Source organism: Thermobia domestica, chromosome 7 (genome assembly GCF_964235325.1).
Source record: "Thermobia domestica chromosome 7, izTheDome1.hap1.1, whole genome shotgun sequence".
In the NCBI taxonomy this organism is placed as follows: domain Eukaryota; kingdom Metazoa; phylum Arthropoda; class Insecta; order Zygentoma; family Lepismatidae; genus Thermobia; species Thermobia domestica.
In genome coordinates, this window is record NC_137460.1 from 7,388,336 (window position 1) to 7,408,604 (window position 20,269).

General features: G+C 36.5%; 1 protein-coding gene across 12 annotated transcripts in view; it reads left to right on the forward strand.

Moving 5' to 3' along the window:
• The window catches only part of Sec16 (endoplasmic reticulum export factor secretory 16), a 139,327-nt gene that overhangs the window by 16,005 nt on the left and 103,053 nt on the right, over positions 1–20,269 (forward strand). For all 12 annotated transcript variants that reach the window (XR_014132113.1, XR_014132114.1, XR_014132115.1 and 9 more), the window contains exons 5-9: positions 2,420–3,381; positions 8,517–9,487; positions 12,707–12,892; positions 15,395–15,600; positions 16,940–17,147. Coding sequence is in view for 9 of the 12 variants with exons in the window: in XM_081764077.1 (XP_081620203.1) it covers positions 2,420–3,381; positions 8,517–9,487; positions 12,707–12,892; positions 15,395–15,600; positions 16,940–17,147 (2,533 nt within the window). In the remaining 3 variants the exon portion in view is untranslated. The remainder of the gene's footprint in view (positions 1–2,419; positions 3,382–8,516; positions 9,488–12,706; positions 12,893–15,394; positions 15,601–16,939; positions 17,148–20,269) is intronic.

Genomic DNA, 20,269 nt, shown 5'->3' on the forward strand with positions numbered 1-20,269 from the left:
GTTTATTTCTGTAGTGATCTATGAATAAAAGGAACAATTGTAAAAATGTCACAGGAGCTAAAAAATACGAAACTTTATTTGGAAAATGCGACGAAATGCGGAACTTTCAAATTCTTAGTGCGAAAAACTCGTGCCCCTACTCTTCGGTTCCGAACAACTGCCGGCCCCGGCACTACAGTATTATCAACTCTAACGTTCAAAGTTTCTCGTTTCCCTGCGCCACCCTATATTATGCGTGTAGTAATTGGTTTCTAGAAAATATTACTGTTCATACTGGTTTATTTTTCACTGTCTGTTATGAAAATTTTTCTTTGTAAATGTTTAATTAAAAGTAGATAACTATGTTCTTTGAGACAATCTCTTCTAATTGGTCTACTAACAAAGTAAGAATAGGCTACTTACCGAACTTCTTATTAACATCACGCAGCGCGAATTACAACATTGTACTGTTTGTATGTACGTCAAATACTCCATACGATAACTCTTGAACAAAAATTTTTGATTTTTTTTAATAGACAGCTAGAGTATTATCCCGGTCGGGTAATTTAAATGAGGCAGTCCATTAACGTTTTCACGTGCAATAGTATCTACTCGTATCCCGTTTAAAATCTGTAACATTCCCTAGCTTCTATGCAACCTGCACAGTAGCAAATAAATGTTGGTTGCCTACAATAAAATGATATATTAGCTTTTCTTACTCCAGTTATCTTGGCTGAGTTCATTAATGGAGTCAATCCATTAACATCTTCACGGGGTGACGGTGATTTTAACGGTATCCACCCATATCCTGTTTAAAATCTATAACATTCCCTAGCTTCTATGCAACCTGCACAGTAGCAAGGAAATATTGGTTGCCTGTAACAAAAAGATGTGCAGAGAAGTGAGTATCCGTATTCCATACATGGAATTGAGTAATCATTTTTACTGTGTTTAGTTTATATGTTGTGATTATTTGAGTAGCGGGTTCTTTCTCCCCCTCCCCCCCCCACACACACACGCACGCAGATCTCATCTCGACATTTCATAAAAGTTGACGAAAGAAACAAAACAAGGTGCATTATGATTTTGCATTTATATGTGACATTTTGGTATGTAATATGGGTGCTTCGATTTCCTACCATTGTGACTGGGCTCTTACCGTGTTCTTAGTCCCACTAAACGATCGTTGGGATGGTAGCTCTTTAATACGTAAAACTGTGATTTTAAAAAGTCGACTTCATTTGTATGTGTTGGGTCGATGCATCAGTTCGTGTGATTCTTATTCTGCTGTTCTTTAATTCAAATACAAATACAGCATAGACACAACATTAATATATTCTACGAGTGTAACAATACATTGCATTCATTTTACTGTCACTCACATTAACTCACAATCACTCAGTGATGTATTCACCTCCACTATCTATGACCTGCCAACGTTCAGGCAGCAATTCAGTGCCTCGCCTGTAGAACATTTTTGGTTTGGACTGGAAGAAATCTGTTAGCCATTGGTCAAGAAAAGCATTTCGTTACTGTTCTTTCAGCAATTGCTTCATTCCTGTACACTGCACAAATTGTTCTCGCAGCTTTTGCTTCATTGGATCCTTGGTTAAATTCGAAGAGTAAAATGTGACAGAAATGATTACTTTTCTCAACTTGACATTCCATATTAGTTTGTCTGAAATATATGCAATAATACGTTCATAATCAAGAAAACCTGTGTTTCACAACACACAAACTCAAAACTACGGTAAAACAACAAAATAACGATAAGCAATCGCTTTACGCCGCATTGTTGCCAACCCAAAAGAATATCGCACGAACTTATGCATCGACCCAATAGTTTTGAGTTAGGCTGGCAGCATATTGACCAAAACAAGGCCAGTCAAGCCGAGAGAGAATACCGAAAGAGAGGTCTTGAGTGCGTTGACTGTGTGTCTCGGTCACAGCGTTGGAAACGCCATTGCCTAGCATGTGCTCGAGTGAATATGCAGTGCGAGTCTTTGTTGCATTGTTCACACTAATGAACCTCGGCTCGGCTGTCTGGTCAATATACAACCGGCCTTACATATAACGTTCTGGCTGCATCAGAAACAGTCAGGGAATTTCATTGTGTGTCAGGGAAAAATATTTCCCAGGCTGTGAGGGGTGAAGGAATCACTAAAATAGTCATAAATTACAGGTAAATGAATTGGTTCGTTTATACGTTTGTAGAATATTGTATAAGCATATAAACAATGATGAAAACTTGCAGTTCACTTTAAATATAAGTTATTTTTCATGAGTTATACTAAGGGAAAAAGAATGTCAGATTCAGGGGACATTATAATTTTGTCAGGGAATTTGATTATGCTTGCTTGGTAGACCCTGAATAAATAAATGTGTTGATGTCTTTCATTATATGATAACATGTATAAAACTATTTTTATTATTATTACAGATGACTTAAACAGTTCCCATTATCCGCCACAAGAGACGGCAACTCTAGGATTTAACAGCATTGGGAGTTCCCAAGAGAGGCAAAGAGCAGAAATGGCATCTAGCGGCGTTAATTTGAACTCGGAACCTGTGGTAGAAGACCAAATTAGTCATGTGACATCTTATAGTACAGCAGCGACTAATAATGACGTTCTAGTGTCCCAACAATTTAGCCATCATTCCAAATCTCCATCTCCATTAGTGTCACAAGAAAAGAATGTAGTAGTAGAAAATACACACCCGAATGTTCCTGTTTCGTCCCCTGTTAATTTCCCGCCTAAACCAAATTCCCTTCAGACTGACAAACCATATTCGAATAATGTCTTTCCTCCTGAATTAGCAGCATCTACACAGAAACAAAATCACTCTGATATAAATGCTGCACAGAACTTAAAATACAATATGTCATCGTCTGAAAACGACGTGGAAAACAAAGAAATTGTCCCTCCTGAGCAGATGAGCTACTCTGGTAACCATGAAAGTACTTATTCTTTGTCGTCTGGGTCAGGAGCACCTAATCCTTCACCACTTTATTCAAATCAAGTTCCTGTAGGCAACGTCGAGACTTATTCGTTGGGTGAAGCGAATCTCAATTATCCGTATCACCACTCTCCAAATAGCGCTGTAGCCAGCGACTTACCAATAAAAGTAGAACAAGATTTGGACGTCAATATTCCACAATTATCTCAGGGTAATGATGATATTCCAGTGTCTTCAGCGCAGATAAGTGCAAAACAAGCGGAGGTTGGTGCAAGTAATAGTACGTTCAAAGTAAATAACGCTGTTTTGGAAGAAAGGAGAAAATCTCATGAGGAAAGTGTAAATTTGGAAACTGTGCCGGACAATAAGGAGCAACCAGATGTTGATTCGCTTACGGAGCAGATGTCACTTTTACGTCCAAGTTCGCCTTTGCAACCAACACAGGTAAAGTATCTCTTAACATCATCTCATAATTGTGTAATTTTATTTTCAGTTTCATAGAGCATTGCTTTTTTACCAACAATACACTTTACTGAACCCTCAGGACATCGCTACGCACTTGTTTCATATTTTTATTATATAATAATAATAATATTATAATAGAGTTCCTTCGTGGCTAAACGGTTAGCGTACACGCCTTTGGCGTGGAAAACCCGAGTTCAATTCCCTGTAGGAGCTCATGTTCGGATTCCACGTTAATCAGTAAGTGCACGTCTCATATAGCCTCGCTGCTAAAGGACGTTAAAACTCAAAGTCAACTTATCTATTATAATAATGAAACCAATTAGCTTTTATAATGATTCTATATAGTACTGAGCATTATTGCTACTGCTGGAGGTATTGACTGGTACAGTCTGTTTCGATTTTAACTAATTATTATTAAATTGTAAAATTTCGCAACAGACCTTAGGGGACTGCGTGACACACCAGTGTGTCGTACATCGGTTGAGAATCACTGCTATAGAGTTTGCAAGGAGTAAAGAATTAGGATTAATAAAATGATAATCACCAAATCAAACAAATGTAGAAAATTAACGGAAAGGGATGTGTGTATAAAATATTTGGTAAATAACGAGCTAAGATAGGAAATAATTGGTTAAATTACACTTCTAATAATTTCGCATTCTGTGTTAGATTGCGATGGACAGCATTCCATTCATCGATTTTCTCAAAGTTAGTTATTTATTTAACAATCATCAGATACAGCTCAGAGGCCATTTTATACTGGATATTTTTAACAATAACAATAATGGAAAGGATATGTTAAGTTATCGGCTAGGACCTGTTTAGTAGGTACCATCCTGGCATTTGCCTGGTAGGACTGAGGAAAACCCTGGAATACCTCAGTCAGGAAGGTCGGCATCGGGAATCGAAACTGTGACCTCCCGAATGCGAAGCCAACGCTCTATCACTTGAGCTACATTTCTTTCCATCAGTCTTCCTATCCATTCACTTGGCATTCATCCTCTGTTTCCTTCAGGATGCAGTGCATAACCGTGTGATATTAAACCTAAGACTGTACTTCATTTGCAGAACCCAAGACTGTACTTCATTTGCAGAACCTTCATTCCTTTCGTTTAGATGACTTGTCATAAATACTTTATTTACAAGATATGATCAAAAAATATGATGAATATTTTAATTAGCAGCAATTACTGACGCTACAACCATTTGATGTAATTTGTCCGATAGCCTGATCCGTTGAGACAGGCAGCGTCAAGTTGGAACACATTCTGACTTGTCAGTCAGCGTCCAGAGCCGCTAGAGTGAGGTTGTGTTTACCGTATCAATCGCGCATCATGAATTTCGAACAACACGTGAACGTTAAGTACTGTTACCAGTTATATATATATATATATATATATATATATATATATATATATATATATATATATATATATATATATATATATAAAGCCAAAGATACTTACGAAATATTGAAATTGGTATATGGCGATAATTTTGCTCTGAAGACTTGTTTACAAGAGGTATGAGCGATTTAAAACTGGAAATGAGTCGGTAGAAGACGAGCAAATTTCGGACGTCCATTAGCCTCGAAAACAGAAGAAAACTTGCAAAAAGTGGCAAAAATTGTTCGTTCAAAAGGCGAATAATTATTCGAGAGGTTTCCAAATAATTAAACATCTAGTACGGGGCCGTACAAAGCACTTTAACCATCGATTTGGAAATGAGAAGAGTGAGTGCTAAATTCGTTTCTTGACTTTTGACTGATAAACAGGAATTTTTAGCCGGAAAAATCTTCTTGTCTGTCCACACACACCACAGTCTTGGGATGTAACACCACGTGTCTTCTGGGTCTTCTCAAAAATTAAAACCGTGAAAACGCTTTGACACCATTCGTGACATTGAGAAGACCATGACAGAGCAACTGAAACCCTTACAAAAGAAGCCTTCTAGAAATGCTTCCAGTCATGGATTCTACGTTGAGATAAGTGCATTGGTAGCCAAGGACATTACTTCGAAGGAGATTAAATCAAATTCCATGTAAGCGTATTGCTCTGTTTCTCATAAAATTATTCATCGTTTTTTTTTTTTTTTTTTTTAATCATACCTCGTTGATAAAACCTATTTAATGTTGTTTGTAAGCTTGTTACTTGAGAAATGAACAATTCTTGAATTCCAGAAAAAGACAAAGAAAATAAATGAAATATGAAGGATAATATGCTTCTGAAATTTCAAATTCATAGTCTTTTTTAGTTATTCCTCTATGGACTGAATTTGCTGTTCAAAGACCTTGCTATTTTCTTTTATTTTTGTACAGTTATAACTGTTCCACTTCAACCTTTCCAAAAGTTCGTGCTCTTGTCTTTGACAAAGAAAGTTCTACCTGTGGTTTTACATATCGATAGGACAGGCAAGCTGGTTGTAACTATGAAAGTGTGCTTAAAAAAAAAAAAAGTCTCAAAGAGTTTTGAAAGACGAAGATAAAATATTGAACAAGGTTGAACGCAGTTAAAATGCTTATTCACAATGCGTATGAAACAGAAATGAGAAGTAGATCATATGTACTTTTAATAGTACTCATACTAGTGTCTAAGAAGTAACAATAGTTAAAATTATATGGGCGCATGACAGGATGATTCAAATTAACAAAAAATTGGCTACTTACCAATGAATCCTCCCTTGGGAAGCGTAAATATTCACCACTAAATAAATTTTGTTGATCCACTAAATAAGTCATGTGCCATTCGTGTGTATCACGTTCAATGCTAATGTGACTCCTCATATATAGGCCAAACGAAAGGCAATATTAACACCCGAGTTGAAGAACATATTATATAATCATAAAAGTTACATGAAGAGGGCATGTCGGGATTGGCGCTTCATTTAAAACAACATACGCATAATATAAAACAGGTTAATGTAATAGGTTCAGCAAAAACGAAGGAAAAAACGGGAGATTAAAGAATCATTCTTTATCCATAAATATAAACCGGATTTAAATCGGATATTGGCAACATTGATAGTTTGGTTACCTACCTTTGATGCATATTTTGAACCTGGCAATAGTGATGTAACATAGACGTCGTGCTTCCGACAATTCAGCTCACTCTTTTGCGCTGTGCTGTGCTCGTGACATTTTAGGATCCAGTCTTTACGTTACATTTATTTAGTGTTATGTATCCCTTGTTTTATACCTTTTATCTCCTATCCGTTTTTATACTTGTTACCTTGCAACTGAAGACAGACGGATCTAGTTTGTCGTTTCGAAATGTATGATGAATATTTAGGCCTCCCAAGGGAGAATTCATTTGTAAGTAGCCATTTTTTTTTGTTTGTTTGTTTGTTTGTTTGTTAAGTATCAGTAGTTATTCGTCAGAAATATTTTTTTCTGTGATTAAGTTGTCAGTCATCAGGGCAGAAGAACGATGCTACAGGAATTTCATTTGGATTTAGTTTCCAAATAGAAGAATCATTAAAGGCAATCATACGTAGGCGTAACTCAGACAGATCTTACATTGTATCTTGGGAATTAAAAATACAGAACGTTTTCGATTGTTCCGTTGACATCTTCGGCAACCACTTCCGTGAGCTGTTAAAACTGGTGACATAGATGTGTTCCTGGTTCCCTGTGGTATCCTTCTCAGAAAAGAAGGAAAAAAAAGTAACATTTACCTCTAGTAGGAAAAGAGTTCAAGCAGAGTGAATTAACGTTATTAAATAAAATAGCACGAACTTTTGTTCGAACAGAAAGAATATAAACTAGCTTTCAAATAATAAATAACTTTTTAAGATGCGAAGTTTAATTTAGTTTGACAAGTTAGGATCTATATATTAAAATCCTAGGTTTATATGCTTGTCTCCAATCCTTTCGACAATTAGATCTCGAAAACCATAAGTGCTAGAAACGTGCCGTTTTTACTAGTCGATTCCAAATTTTGTGTAAATTGTTCAGTTCCAATTGAATATTTAAAAAGCATGGCCGTTATTTCTTTATTACATTTTTTTTTTAGGGGTACACTGGAAGTGTTGAAATTTTAGAAAAAGTATCGTATCCTACGAGTTATATACCAATACCAGTTATTTGTATACAGGAGTTGTACATTTCTGAGTAGTTTGTTTCATGGCCAAATGATAATGGAAAACGAAGGATAACCATTGCATCCAGTCTAAGATGAATCTTTATTGTTTGGAGTATTTTGCCCAATGAACACCATATTTCACTGACATAATTAATTGTGTATGTAATGTATTTACTTATTACATACTGCATACAAGAAGAAAGAAAACACTGATCAAACATAAATTAGAAAAAATAATCGAATAAATCTCTTACCCCTTGCCGATTTTTACAAAGACGTCTTTCATTTGTGTGTGTAAAAGGACATGTACAGATGTTGTGAGGAATGACAAAGAGATTCATGCTCATATATGAATGATGCGCTGTGTAGAGAGTGCAGGTTCAGATAGTTTCATTTAATTATTATTACTTTTTTTTCTCTCTCTCGGAACGTGCCCGTGAGTTTTCGCGGGATATTTCCGTTTCCTTCCACATTTTCATTTCACCAGTACTGCCATCATCATTCACTTGCTTTAACCATCCATTTCCCTTAGCCTAACGGGCACAATCGCGCAACTTAGTTCACCAGCTTACATATAAGTGACTGCCAGAGATGTCAGTGAACATTCAAAAGTTTTATAAGAATTTTTAGTCCCCCAGATACAAGGTATTCAAAGTATTTGAGTTACTCAATGTATTCTATAACAACTTCGAGCTGTTACACATAGATATTGATTGATAATCAAAGTTTAATAGACAGTGGAAAATTTACAGCGTGTTTTTCGTTTCTGTTTGGACACCCGAGGGTTATTCTATGGTAATTTTGTTTTCTTAATGCTGATTCACGTTAGAAACTAAACTACAGCTTTCAAAGTCCTATAGCGTACCAAGTAGTTTGTAATGGGTGATGTTTTTATCAATACAACGCCATTATTTCTGTGTTTCTAGTCTGAACTCGGGAATTAAACCCAAGACCATGAACGCAAAGTCAATAATTTTATAAAATATTTTATTTGTTAATGAAATCGTTCTGTTCTACACAATTTTGTTTTTTCAGGATGTACGTCATTCGTCTGGCCCTCCTCTACATTGGGATCAAAGTATGTTCGGTATGGCTCAACCAGATAACCAGGAAGTAGCGCCAAGAGTAGGCTGTGACCCAACAGGTAGTGAACCTCAGAAAGAGTGGCATAAAACCCATGAAGTTATCTCAACGGATAGAAATCAGTATTTAGAAACAGGACAGTTAGTCGAACAGCAAGAACACATGGAAGAAAGTAATGTAGAAATTACACCAGATAGTGTATCTCGACAAACATTTGTTTCATCCGATTTCCCTCAGTCTGATCCAAATAACCAACCTGAACTTCCGCTGCCTCCCCCTGGTTTCCATCGAATGGTTCCCGGTGAGAGCAGTAGTCCTGAAACACAAGCTATTCCGTCTTCTAGTGCTTTTAGACCCATTGACCCACCTTTAGAACCAAGAGTTGTAACAGGGGTAGCTGAAGATGATGATGCTACCCCTCCTACGGTCCCCCCTGTAATATCCCAATCAGATGATGGCTTATTATCAGCCGAACCTTGTGCTGAGAGAAGCGAAACGATTGGATCAGATAATGTAGATTCGTATCCTCAAAATCCAGTTCGCAGTGTAAAAGGAATTGATAAGAATTATGAAGAACATAGCCGAAGTGATAACGGCGAGGAACGTCGAGAGCGAGGGTATCGAGATTCTAGACGGGAGAGAGTTTACGATGACGAACAAGAAAGAGATAAAGAGAGGAGTCATCGAAACGATAGAATGCCACGGAACCGAGATTATGGAGACGACGAACGAGCTAGGGCCAGGAGTGGCAAGAGCAGAGACTATTACCGCCGTGAAGAGTCTCCTGGACGTTATAGACAAGATAGAAGTGGTTACTGGGATAGGGATAGAGACAGAGACAGAGGACCTCGCTATGATCCAAGGTACGACTCCAGAGAATACAGGAGAAGGTACGAAGAAGAAAGACGTTCCAGAAGGAAAAGGTGAGTTCACTGCATGTTTGTTTTACAAGATCATATTTTTTTATAGTAGAATAAAAGTCTGCAAAGAAGTATTGGAATCGTAACGAAAATCACCGTGTGGGCCCTCCGTGATGCTTTTCGTCCGTTCAAAGGCAAAAGAACGTATTTACTTTTATATATATATATATATATATATATATATATATATATATATATATATATATATATATATATATATATATATATATATATATATAAAGGTTGTGGAAAACACGATTATCTGTCTAGCTGAAAGACAGGAATTTAAGACTTTCTGCATTTGTCAGGAGATACTCCGTAAGTCATGGGTATATTTTCAGAACTTACAATAAAACTGCACTAAAAATCGAATTAGTTATACAACTCCAGGGTGTCTATCGGTCACGAAAGTCACTGAAAAATCACGAAATCAAAAAACGGTCATAAAAGAAAAGAAAAAGTCACGAATTTAGCTTTTTTTTTTTTTTTTTTTTTTTTTTTAATCTCTACAAATATAAGTAGAGACTGAAAAATTTTGTTGTATAAAACGTCAAAATCATCGCGAAAATATCTGTTGTTGGCTTTAGACTCTACCAAATCGCAAGCAAAGAATGCTTTTATCGCATATATGAAAATTCGGCCTAATTCGCACCCAAATTCGCTCTTGAGATTGTCCTTCAGCGGGTGTTATTGAGCAGAGTTATGCAAATCGCATCTCATCACCGAAACCACCTACGCATGTAACTAGTTTATTCAACTGCAAGAAGACACCAAGTTTTTATCGCTCCTTTGAACAGCCTTTGAAAGTAGGAATAAGATAAATGCTAAAGAATACAGTACTAGTTTTTGAATGTTACGAAATTTTATGGTTTGGCGAAGAAAAGGTCACAAAATTTTATTTTGGAATTTCAGTAGATACTCTGAACTTCCTTAGTCTTTCTTATTGGAAGAGTCCATGTGAATCTTTAGTGTCACTGCGAATATCATTGTGATCTTGGTTTTTCAGTTCCACCCCTATTTTTGGGCACGAAATTTCGGCGAAAAAACTCATCTTGGATACAGAAATATGCGCTAATTGTCGTCTTCTCTTGTATATTGTCTTGCACTTCCGTTTTAATTTCGTCTAGAAAATGACTCCTTTTTAGTACATTTGTGCCTGCCAGTGATTAGTTGTTGTTGCTAATACTTTCATATATTGATTCATGTTTAATTTTATTTCTCTAAAACTTCTATTTTGTGAAATACTTTCAAATTTTATTTAGGCAGCACAAAGCTGTTACTTGGTATTATAAATGGAGGAAACAAAAACTTTTTTTTTTTTTTTTTTCATCAGCCAGGAAAGCGTACTGGTTTATGTACCGCTACGGTAAGCCATGCTCTAACACTGAGCCTCCGTGACTCCATAAGATAGTGACGAGTGGTATTTTGTAATCAATTCACCATCCCAAGAATAAGTTCCATCTCTTCCGTAATACTTAATCCTAAGCTGAAAAGGACTCGGGATTCTTAATATCACGTTTGTTACGTATTTCGCGCGTGTACTAAGCTGACATGAAACTACAGTTTGTTATGTAGGAGCCCAGAAGCGAAAGCTCTTAATCCCCATTTCAAAAGAAAAGTAATGGAAATCGACAATTTCGAGTTTCAAAGCCGAAGGCTAGACTGAGGAAACCGTAAGAGATCGCAACAAGAAATAGTTCTTTGATAAGGATTCAATACTGCTAAAATAGATTCAGTTCTATTACTTTATTCTTCTATTGCATCTGCAAGTGATAGAGATCGACTTGCACTTCCTCTTCCAACATTGATTCCCCTGGTTCGATCCCGCTCGCGCCGTGTGGACTTTGTGGTGGACAAACACCGTGCTCGTGGGTTTTCTCGGGCATCTCCCGTTTCCTCCCACTTTCTTCATTCCACCATTTTCACTCATTTCTCCTTATCACCGTCTCCTTTAGCCTAACCGGCATAATCGTGGGACGTTAAACTTAAAGATTTCATTTCCAATATTGATTCCCATAGAGCGAAAACGGTAACTGAAGGCTTTTTTAAACTATGGATTCATGAGAGGAAAGAATAGATTCATCTCAGCTTTTATTGCTTATCTGAAATCGCAAGTACTAAAAGTAATATAACTTCTTGTCTCGTTGTGATTCCTATATAATTGATTAATTGTAGGAGGTGACAAGAAACTGTTTTTCATATGGATTTAGTGTCCGAGGAAGAGGTTTTCTCTGGCCGTACGCTTCTTATTACAACCGGATGTTATACAGTAAAGCTCCGATTATCTGCGAGTGCCGCGAAAAAAATTTTTATCCCTGCTTTAGTCGCGCTCAATTATTTTTGATAATTAGTCGACGTGGACTGATACTGCGCATGGAAATAAGTACTGTATGTTCTAAAACAAAAATAAATTCATTGGAAAAAAAAATCAATATTTCCAACAATAGTGCACGTTTCGAAGTGCAACTCTACTCTGATAAACAGAAGCCGATTGTTGTAAGGTATGGAAAACGGGAATTAGGAAGGGAGATTTGATTTGTGCTGAATTTTTTTTTTTTTCGTCTTTGAACTACAGAGAAAATAACAAAGTCAGAGGTGTAACTTAAATAGCCAAACGTCTTCGCGAGCTAGCAAGGGATCGGAGTAATCGAGCACCAGATGTCTCTGGCGGTCTTTTGAAATTATTTTATTATTTCAGGAATTTTGGTTTTGTGGAGCTTAACTTTTGTTTAATTGTTTTCCTTATGAGGAAATAAGTAGCAAGCTCTGCGATCGAGCGCTGAAATATAAAAAAAATCCTGTAATCTTTATTCTCGTAAATGAGACTGCTAGAGCCATCTGCTGTTCGATTACTGCGATCCTTTACAAAATCGCGTAGACGTTCGGCTGTTTACGTTTCACCTCTGTCTTGTTATTTTCTCTGTGTTTGAACCTCACTTTTAGTCTTTTTTTTCGGTTTATACGCGATTTTCGCTATCCACGGTGCCCTTGCCTCCCAATTCCACGGATAATCGGGACTTTACTGTATTTCTGTTATTTCTGATTCCAGTATTGAATTCGCATAATTTGAAATTAAAGTAGGTTTTATAATATGAAACTAAACTCCTTTTTTGATCCTGTATGTTACTGTGTCCTGACAGTTTTTCTCTCTATATATACTATACATAAAGTAAAACATTTTCTGATATTGATCTGCATAAAAGAAAAGAATTTCGCTTTTAGGTATGATGCTCAAAGTGATGGTTACGATGATGACACTGATAGTTATTACGGTGACCGAAGCTTCAACGACAGACGTGAGCGAGGCTACAGAGAAGAATGGGATAAGCATGGCCGCGTGGGTCGAGAAGATGCTGATAGATCTCAAAGGGATGATACGGAGAAAGCTAAAGAGGGCAAAGAATCACGGTAAGTAATATTTCATAAGCTTTCTTTATTTTATCACAGTGTGTAGCGGCAGTTGTCAAGAGTTTCCCATTGGCAAGTTTAAAATTTATAGGAAAGTCATTGCTAAATATGAAATACACATTTTTTTAATTAGCATATCAGAGGAACAAAGAATAGAAATATAGCAAGTACAAATTTGTTAAAAGAATCAAGGCGCCATTGAAAAAAAAAATACTGTTTTGTACGAGGGGTGATCAGAAAGTAAAGTTACAAAGCCTGCAGTGGAACGTGTGTAAATTATTTTATACAACCAATACATCCAACAAATAGTACATACATTAGGTTATTTTTCTACAATCTCCATATCGATTGAGGCATTTGTCGCATCGTGGGATGAGTTTGAAGATTCTCTTCTGGTAAAAATCGTGTCCTTGCGTGTTCAGGCACGTTGTCACGAAATGTTTCACCTCCTTCTCTAAAGCGAAGCGACGGCCTCCTAGGTGCTCTTTCAAGTGCAGGAGCAGGTGAAAGTTGCTTGGAGCAAGGTCTGGGCTGTAAGGAGGATGGTCGATGTCCCAGCGGAACTGCTTCAACAGCGTAGTGGTCTTTTGGGTTGCATGCGGGTGTGCGTTGTCGTGACGTGACGTTTTCTCTACCAGCCGCAAACTTTCGACACTATTCTGCGACATGCTGACGAAACATTACAGTCTTTCCGTAAACCTCTGCCAGTTGCAGGTGAGTTCCAGTAGGTTACATGTTTCACCCGCAGAAATCGAATAGCTGAGCGGACTTCTTCGCGAGACCAGTTTTCCGAACGAGTCGCCATTTATATTTACCTACAACTACCGTCGTATGTGACGGGTGGCTGAAACTGCACAGTTTCTAACTCCATGTATTAAAATTATTCCACACTTCCCATTCTTCTCTAACAGACAAACCTCCAGAAATATCAGCATTGTAACCTTAGTAACTGGTTCTGTCTCGTATAATGCGAAAACATAAATTGAAAGAACTGGTTTTGAAACGAAACCCATACTAAGTATGGACTAGGGCAACACAGCAAAAATTAGCGTAAGATAATAATTAGGAAAACATAGAAGTTAAATGTAACATAAAATTTTAAACTAATATTTGAAGGGTAAGGGGGAAAACAAGGAATGTCCATGTATGTGCTTTTTCGGGTGCTTTGTCCTATCTGTTGGTGACTCTTGGTACTATTTGACTGTATATGCCATGCATACGTAGATGTAAAAATGTCCATGTAAAAAGGGGCAAAAGATGTAACTAACCCTATTCTTCTTACGCAGCTTTCAATATTAAATCGTAGTTTTCTCGAAAATGCAGTTTTGTGACATTCCTTCTTTTTTTTTCCCTTACCCTTTATTTATAAAGCTTCCATCCTTGCTTCAGGCCAGGTGATTACTAATTAAGAGCAAAATCGACCATAGGATAGAAAATAAAGTGGCAATATGATTCACTTGATGATAAAGCAAACAAAAAGAGAACAGAAGAAGCTGTTATCCTTTTAAAAAAAATATTCGATCAAGTAATAACTCTGAAAAATTTTCCCAAAAGAAGCTGTTCTCTCTTCAGTACCGGCTCTACCATATGCGCAACACGTGCATTTGCACGAGGCGGCAAAATCTGTCATAACTATATCATGTAAAATAAGTATTTCTTGTTGGAAACAGACTTCATGATGATAGTAGTTAAATTTACTAAGCTGACCTTCTGTTTGAATACTACATTCTTAAATCATATTTAAGGTCACATGGACAGTGCTAAAGCAAATGGTCAAAGAAATCCCAGCGTGAATTGCTTATTGTTATCAAATACAAGAACTCAGTTCTCGAACAGTAGTGAACATCTGTTCCATTTAGTTAGTTATTACAGTTTTGATATGAAAACTAGTCTTCTTCTCTTTGTCTCAAACACGTTCCTTATCATTAAGGCAAAAACAAGTTTTTAAAAATATGTTAACAAATATAGAAGAAAAATCAGGAAGTAAAGATAAAAGGGCTAGTTGCACTGGAATTGCCAAGTGATATATTGAGATTAAAGCTCACTATTGAATTTTATAAAAAGAATTACAATCTTTTCTCTGCAGGTATGTTTGCTTTATCTTTCACTAACATAATAGATTATTATTTAAAGAAAAAAAAACGAGATTGTATTTGTAGTGTTTCTGCCTTTCTGAGTGCGAGTGCTGTTTCTCCCCTTCGTTGTTCATAATGGGGCAGCATACTTAAAATCGTAGCTTTTAAGATTTGTTCTTTCTGGAGAAAAGTGAGGGGGAACAGGAAATGATGCCATTGCACGGGACCTCTTCCCCTCACCTACACGTTCGTTTGAAGTAGTCGGACACTTGTGAGTGTTGAAAGATTTCGTTAAAGTGAAACACAGCAGGAAGAAAGTAAAAGTTATCTACGAACCAACTGCAGTACTTTTGTGTATTTTCCTTCATTGTAATGGAAACTTAAAAGTAAGTTTTTTTTTTTTTTTTTTTTTTTTTGTTTGTTTCAGATCTCGACCCACTAGTCGCTCGGAATCTGTACATGAGTATCGAAGATCTTCATCTCGTGGTGGCGCTGAGTCGGATACGGATCCTGAGAGGCAGAAGGAACGGAATCCAGACGATCGATACTATCATGACAGTTACAACAGATACCACCATCGACAATACCCCAGGCGAGATCCTAGAGAACGTGGTTGGGATTATTATCAAAGAGGTAGGAAATTATCTAGTATACATATTTGTATAAAACTACTTTTTCTTTCTTTTGTAAAACATAAAGTAATTTACTCCCATTGAGTCAAAAACTTACGAAATCCGAAAGTTGATCATCACAGAAACAGTTCACCATTGTCTGTGAGTTTGGTCTTGAGAAGTGGTAAAAGTCAGATGGTGCAAGATTAGTAGAGTACGAGGGATGGAAAGGATTTCATAGTCGTAGGATCGTGCTTATGTCTGGGCAACATACGAGTTGTGAGCTGGAGCGTTGCCTTGAAGAATATGGACTCTTCTGGTCAGCATTCCACGCCTGTTTGTTGTGGTGGAAACCCGTAATTTTTCCAGCAGTGAAGGATAGTATGTCCCTATAATTGTGGTAATTTTAGGAAATCCATCATCACTACATCATGCTGGTTCCAAGAAAGCTATCAGCATTACTTTTTCCGTTGAGGGTTGGACACGAGCCGTGGTTGGAGTTACTAAGTATGCTTTCACTTCTTTGACTGACTCGTAGTGATTGACCGATATTTCATATTGAGTTCTGTCAGAAAAAAGTCCTTGCTTTCGTGGTACAGAATCAAAGGTTTTTTGGGAGCAGGTGACTCGTTCCTGCTTATGGAAAGGTGTCAATAACAGGGGATTCCACCGAGCAGACACCTTATGCCTGTTTAAATGCTCATGGATTATTTTCCCCCCCACTAAACATCTTCAACTATTTGGCGAATTTCTGTACAGCGATCCTCCAAGATGGTGGTTTCCAGTTGCCCAGTGTTGTCTTCAATGGCGGACAAGGGTCGCCCTGGAATGGGGGCGAATTCTATGGAAGTCCGACCACACTTGAAACTGACGATGTCAGTGCTTCACAACGTCATATGATGGGGCTTCCTCCCCATAAGTTGATATCCTTAAATATTTCCTTTGACGTGCGACCCCTCAGTACAGAAACTTGATAAGCACTCGGGATGCAATTGGATCTATCTTTACATTTCCTTTTGCTTTAGTGCTTGTAACACAGAACATGTTAGAAGTTAAAAGATGAAATTTTCCCCCATAGCCTATAGAGATATGTATCAATAAACATATAAAATGTCGGTATTCTGCATTAACTACAACTAGGTCAGGGGCTATGTTGGATGATCCTCTTTCTTAAATAGACATGAAGAAATCGGAAAAATCAAACTATTAAAATCCTTGTTCCTTTTAAAGAGGAATAATTTAATGTAGAAATCAATTATTTTTGTTTTAATTATACGAAATTTCAACGAATTAGAAACTTTGGTATGCCCTTAAGTCTACATTCAAAGATCCATACTGAAAATGTTCTCTTAATCTTCCAGGATATGACTATATGTATGATCCATATCAGCAATATTATAACTACAGCAATTTTGCATATGGTTATTATGAAGAGCTTAGACGAACGAATCCGGAGCTATATAGAGAATGGTATGCAAGGTATATGGGTCAATATGAAAACTACTCGGAAGATAGGGGCAGTGTCCACTCCGGTAGAAGCTCAATAAATGATGATCTTCAAAGGGAAAAGTAAGTCAAATGTCGTTTAATGTTGATTATTATTTAATAACAGTGATGTAAAATATGTTGTTGTAGTTTCTAGGTATAAAGTAATTTAGTTGTAACTTAATACCTATTACCAGTGCACAGCATGTATACTCTTTAGAAGTATTTTGTAATTACATCTTAGGAGCAGAGGCAAATTATTTCCCTAACCTGAATTCTTTTGATAGCTGATTCTAAAATGATGACCAGCAAGCTAAAGTCAATTTAATCCCAACGATAATATAATGTAAACCGCTTGAAGAGCATTTTGACAGTAAACTCAAAATATACTCACTTGAATGCGTGTGTGTGTGTGTGTATGTTTTCTGAGTATGTTCACACACAATTTCGAATTAGGGCACCGATTTTGATTAATTTTGTTTCTTTGAAAGAATATACCTTTCCGGTGGTCCTGTGTAAATTTCTTTAGGATCTGATAGTAATGTTTGGGGCTAGACTATACTGGATTAACTGTGGCAAAATAACATGCGTATAGGCAACCAAACATTCTTTAGCGTGATTGTGGTTGCATATCAGTACAGGGGTTTTACTGCAAATTTTCGGAACACATTCATAGTACATTATACCGTCTTTATTGTCTGTAACATTTTAACCGTGCGTGTCTAAAGTTGGTTAAGTTTTTTTTTTTTTTTGTTTGTTTGTTTGTTTTATAATTATTAGAAACAGTATTAAGCGTCGGAATTCCGCTGCAGTTATGAGCATTGTCATGACTTAGGTAAAAAAAAAGTAGTAAGGATAGGATGTATGGAATTTCATATTTATACTCATAAATAAAAGTATCTTACTGCTCCAGAATAAGAACAAAGATGTATTCTTTGGAATAGAACTATGTTTTTATATATGAGTGTAAATATTCCATACATCCAATTCTCACTATATATTTTTCCTTATGTAAATCTTGTTCGACGTTTAATACAATTTTTTGAAACATTTATAATAATTTGGAGGAGCAAAGTGAGTACATTTGGAGTTTATTAATTCTGAGTAATTTTAATTCTTGAAATTTATAGGTTAAATATACTAGCTGGAAAATTTAGTTCGTAGGTTTTTATTGATATGTAGAAGAAATTTAAAAATCTGTTTACTGCTTGTCTGCATGGATATATTAATTAGCTTGTTTTGTAATATATACCTAAACCGTGTCATGTAATTTTACATGGATCTTTCTCTGCAGTCTGCAATACATTATTCCCTTTTACGTGTTAATTTAATGTAAAATACTTTTTTATTTTATTTTAGTAAGTTAAAGTTCTGATTCATTCTCAAAAACAATGTGACATTCATGTAAATAATCTGACTGCACCGTACCTTCACGTAATATCCGAGAGAAAATTAATAGCTTGTATTTCGTTCATCATTTTTGACTGCCTTCTTCGCTGCTATTTTATACTTCATGAAATATCAACAAACGCGCAGTTAACTTAAAATGATGATCTGTGAATATTGCTGTGCAGGGCTTATTGTTGTGTATTGTAACTAAAATTAGTTTGTGTATGTTGGGTGTCGTGGGAAGTTGCATTGATTCTTGCCTTGTTGCACTTTATCATGCACAGTCGTGGGCAAATGTAAGGAAAATTCATTTACTGTCTAGTGTTTGTTCAGTCTTACACGTGATGGTTTCTTCAGAAGACATTCCCTTTTCTCTCCTCTTTTGATTAATTATTATTATTATTATTATTATTATTATTTAATAAAATAGTTTTCATTGAGACTCATCACAATTTCAAGACAAAACTAATTGATTTCTGACATTCTTAGAAGTGTGAGAATAAAACAGAATACTCGTGTTTATAGTCGAGTGTGCGAGTTCGATCTCTGATCGGCGAATTTAAAAATTTGAGCCCTCCAGTCCATAGAGCATCAAAAACTATCTGAGAAAGTCATGGAATTTTTCGCGTCACTCTTACCAATCCCGAGATATTGGCCAAAAAATAATTCCAATTGCGGGAGTTTTAAAGAGTCATATCTGGGGAACCGTAAGTCATAGAGAGATATATTGGTGTTGGTCAATATCTAAGAGAATGGTGAACAGTTTGTTACCAAATAGTAGCCGGTGGCCACTGGCCAACTAGCCATCGTTACCCAGATAGTGACCAAAGAAGTTCCGATTTTGGGAGATTTAAGGAACCATATCTCGGGAACCGTAAGTCATAGAGAGAGGATATTGGTGTTGATCAATAGCTAAGAGGATGGTGAATATTTTGGTACCAAAATGTAGGGTGACCAGACGTACTGATTTACGCAGTACAGTACAGTTTTTCAAGGAACTATCCTGCATGTTGCGAAAACGCCTAGAAAATCGAGAAATGTCCTGCGAAATGTCCCAAGTTAACTTATTTGCAATATTTTAATGTTTCGTTCTTTATTCACAACATTTTGGACTACAGGTACACTTCTCCTGAATTATGAACCGCTGTGTTTTTCAACACTCCTCAAAAGATTAGGGATGGAGAACAATCAACAAAACATTGTTTTGCAATACATTGTTTTTACTGAGAAGGGCTTGTTGAGATATCGGTAATGTAGGAAAGGTTTCTTTTTCAACTTACGACAGTGATGCTAACCAAGTTAGAAGGCTAGACCAAGTTAGTTCCCTAAATGCTAGATGTTCCCTTGTGACGGTCTAAATTTTCTCGCATTCCTTAAAATGATACCACGCTCCGAGAATCGATAAAAAATGAAGTCTTTAGTCCAACACTGTACGCTCATAAAAATAAACCACTTTGTCGTACATCAAATCATTTGGGGAGTTGTGTTGAATTCCTCGAGTACTTTTGTTCAATACTTTTCCTTTTTAACAAAAACGAATTATTAACTTAAGGTTAACGTTAAATGAAATGAGAACATGCGTAGTGCCGGCGCAGTAAATTATCATACACTATTATATTTGTGTAGGGTGACCAGACATACTGATTTTCTCAATACAGTACTGCTTTTTTAAAGAGCTGTAGTGCGTGTTGGAATGAAAAACAATCAACAAAACATTGTTTTTTACTGAGAAGGGCTTGTTGACATCTTTTCCCCCATTCCTTTTCGTTACGCTCCGAAAATCGATTTAAAAGAATCTTTGGCCCGAAACTAAGTTT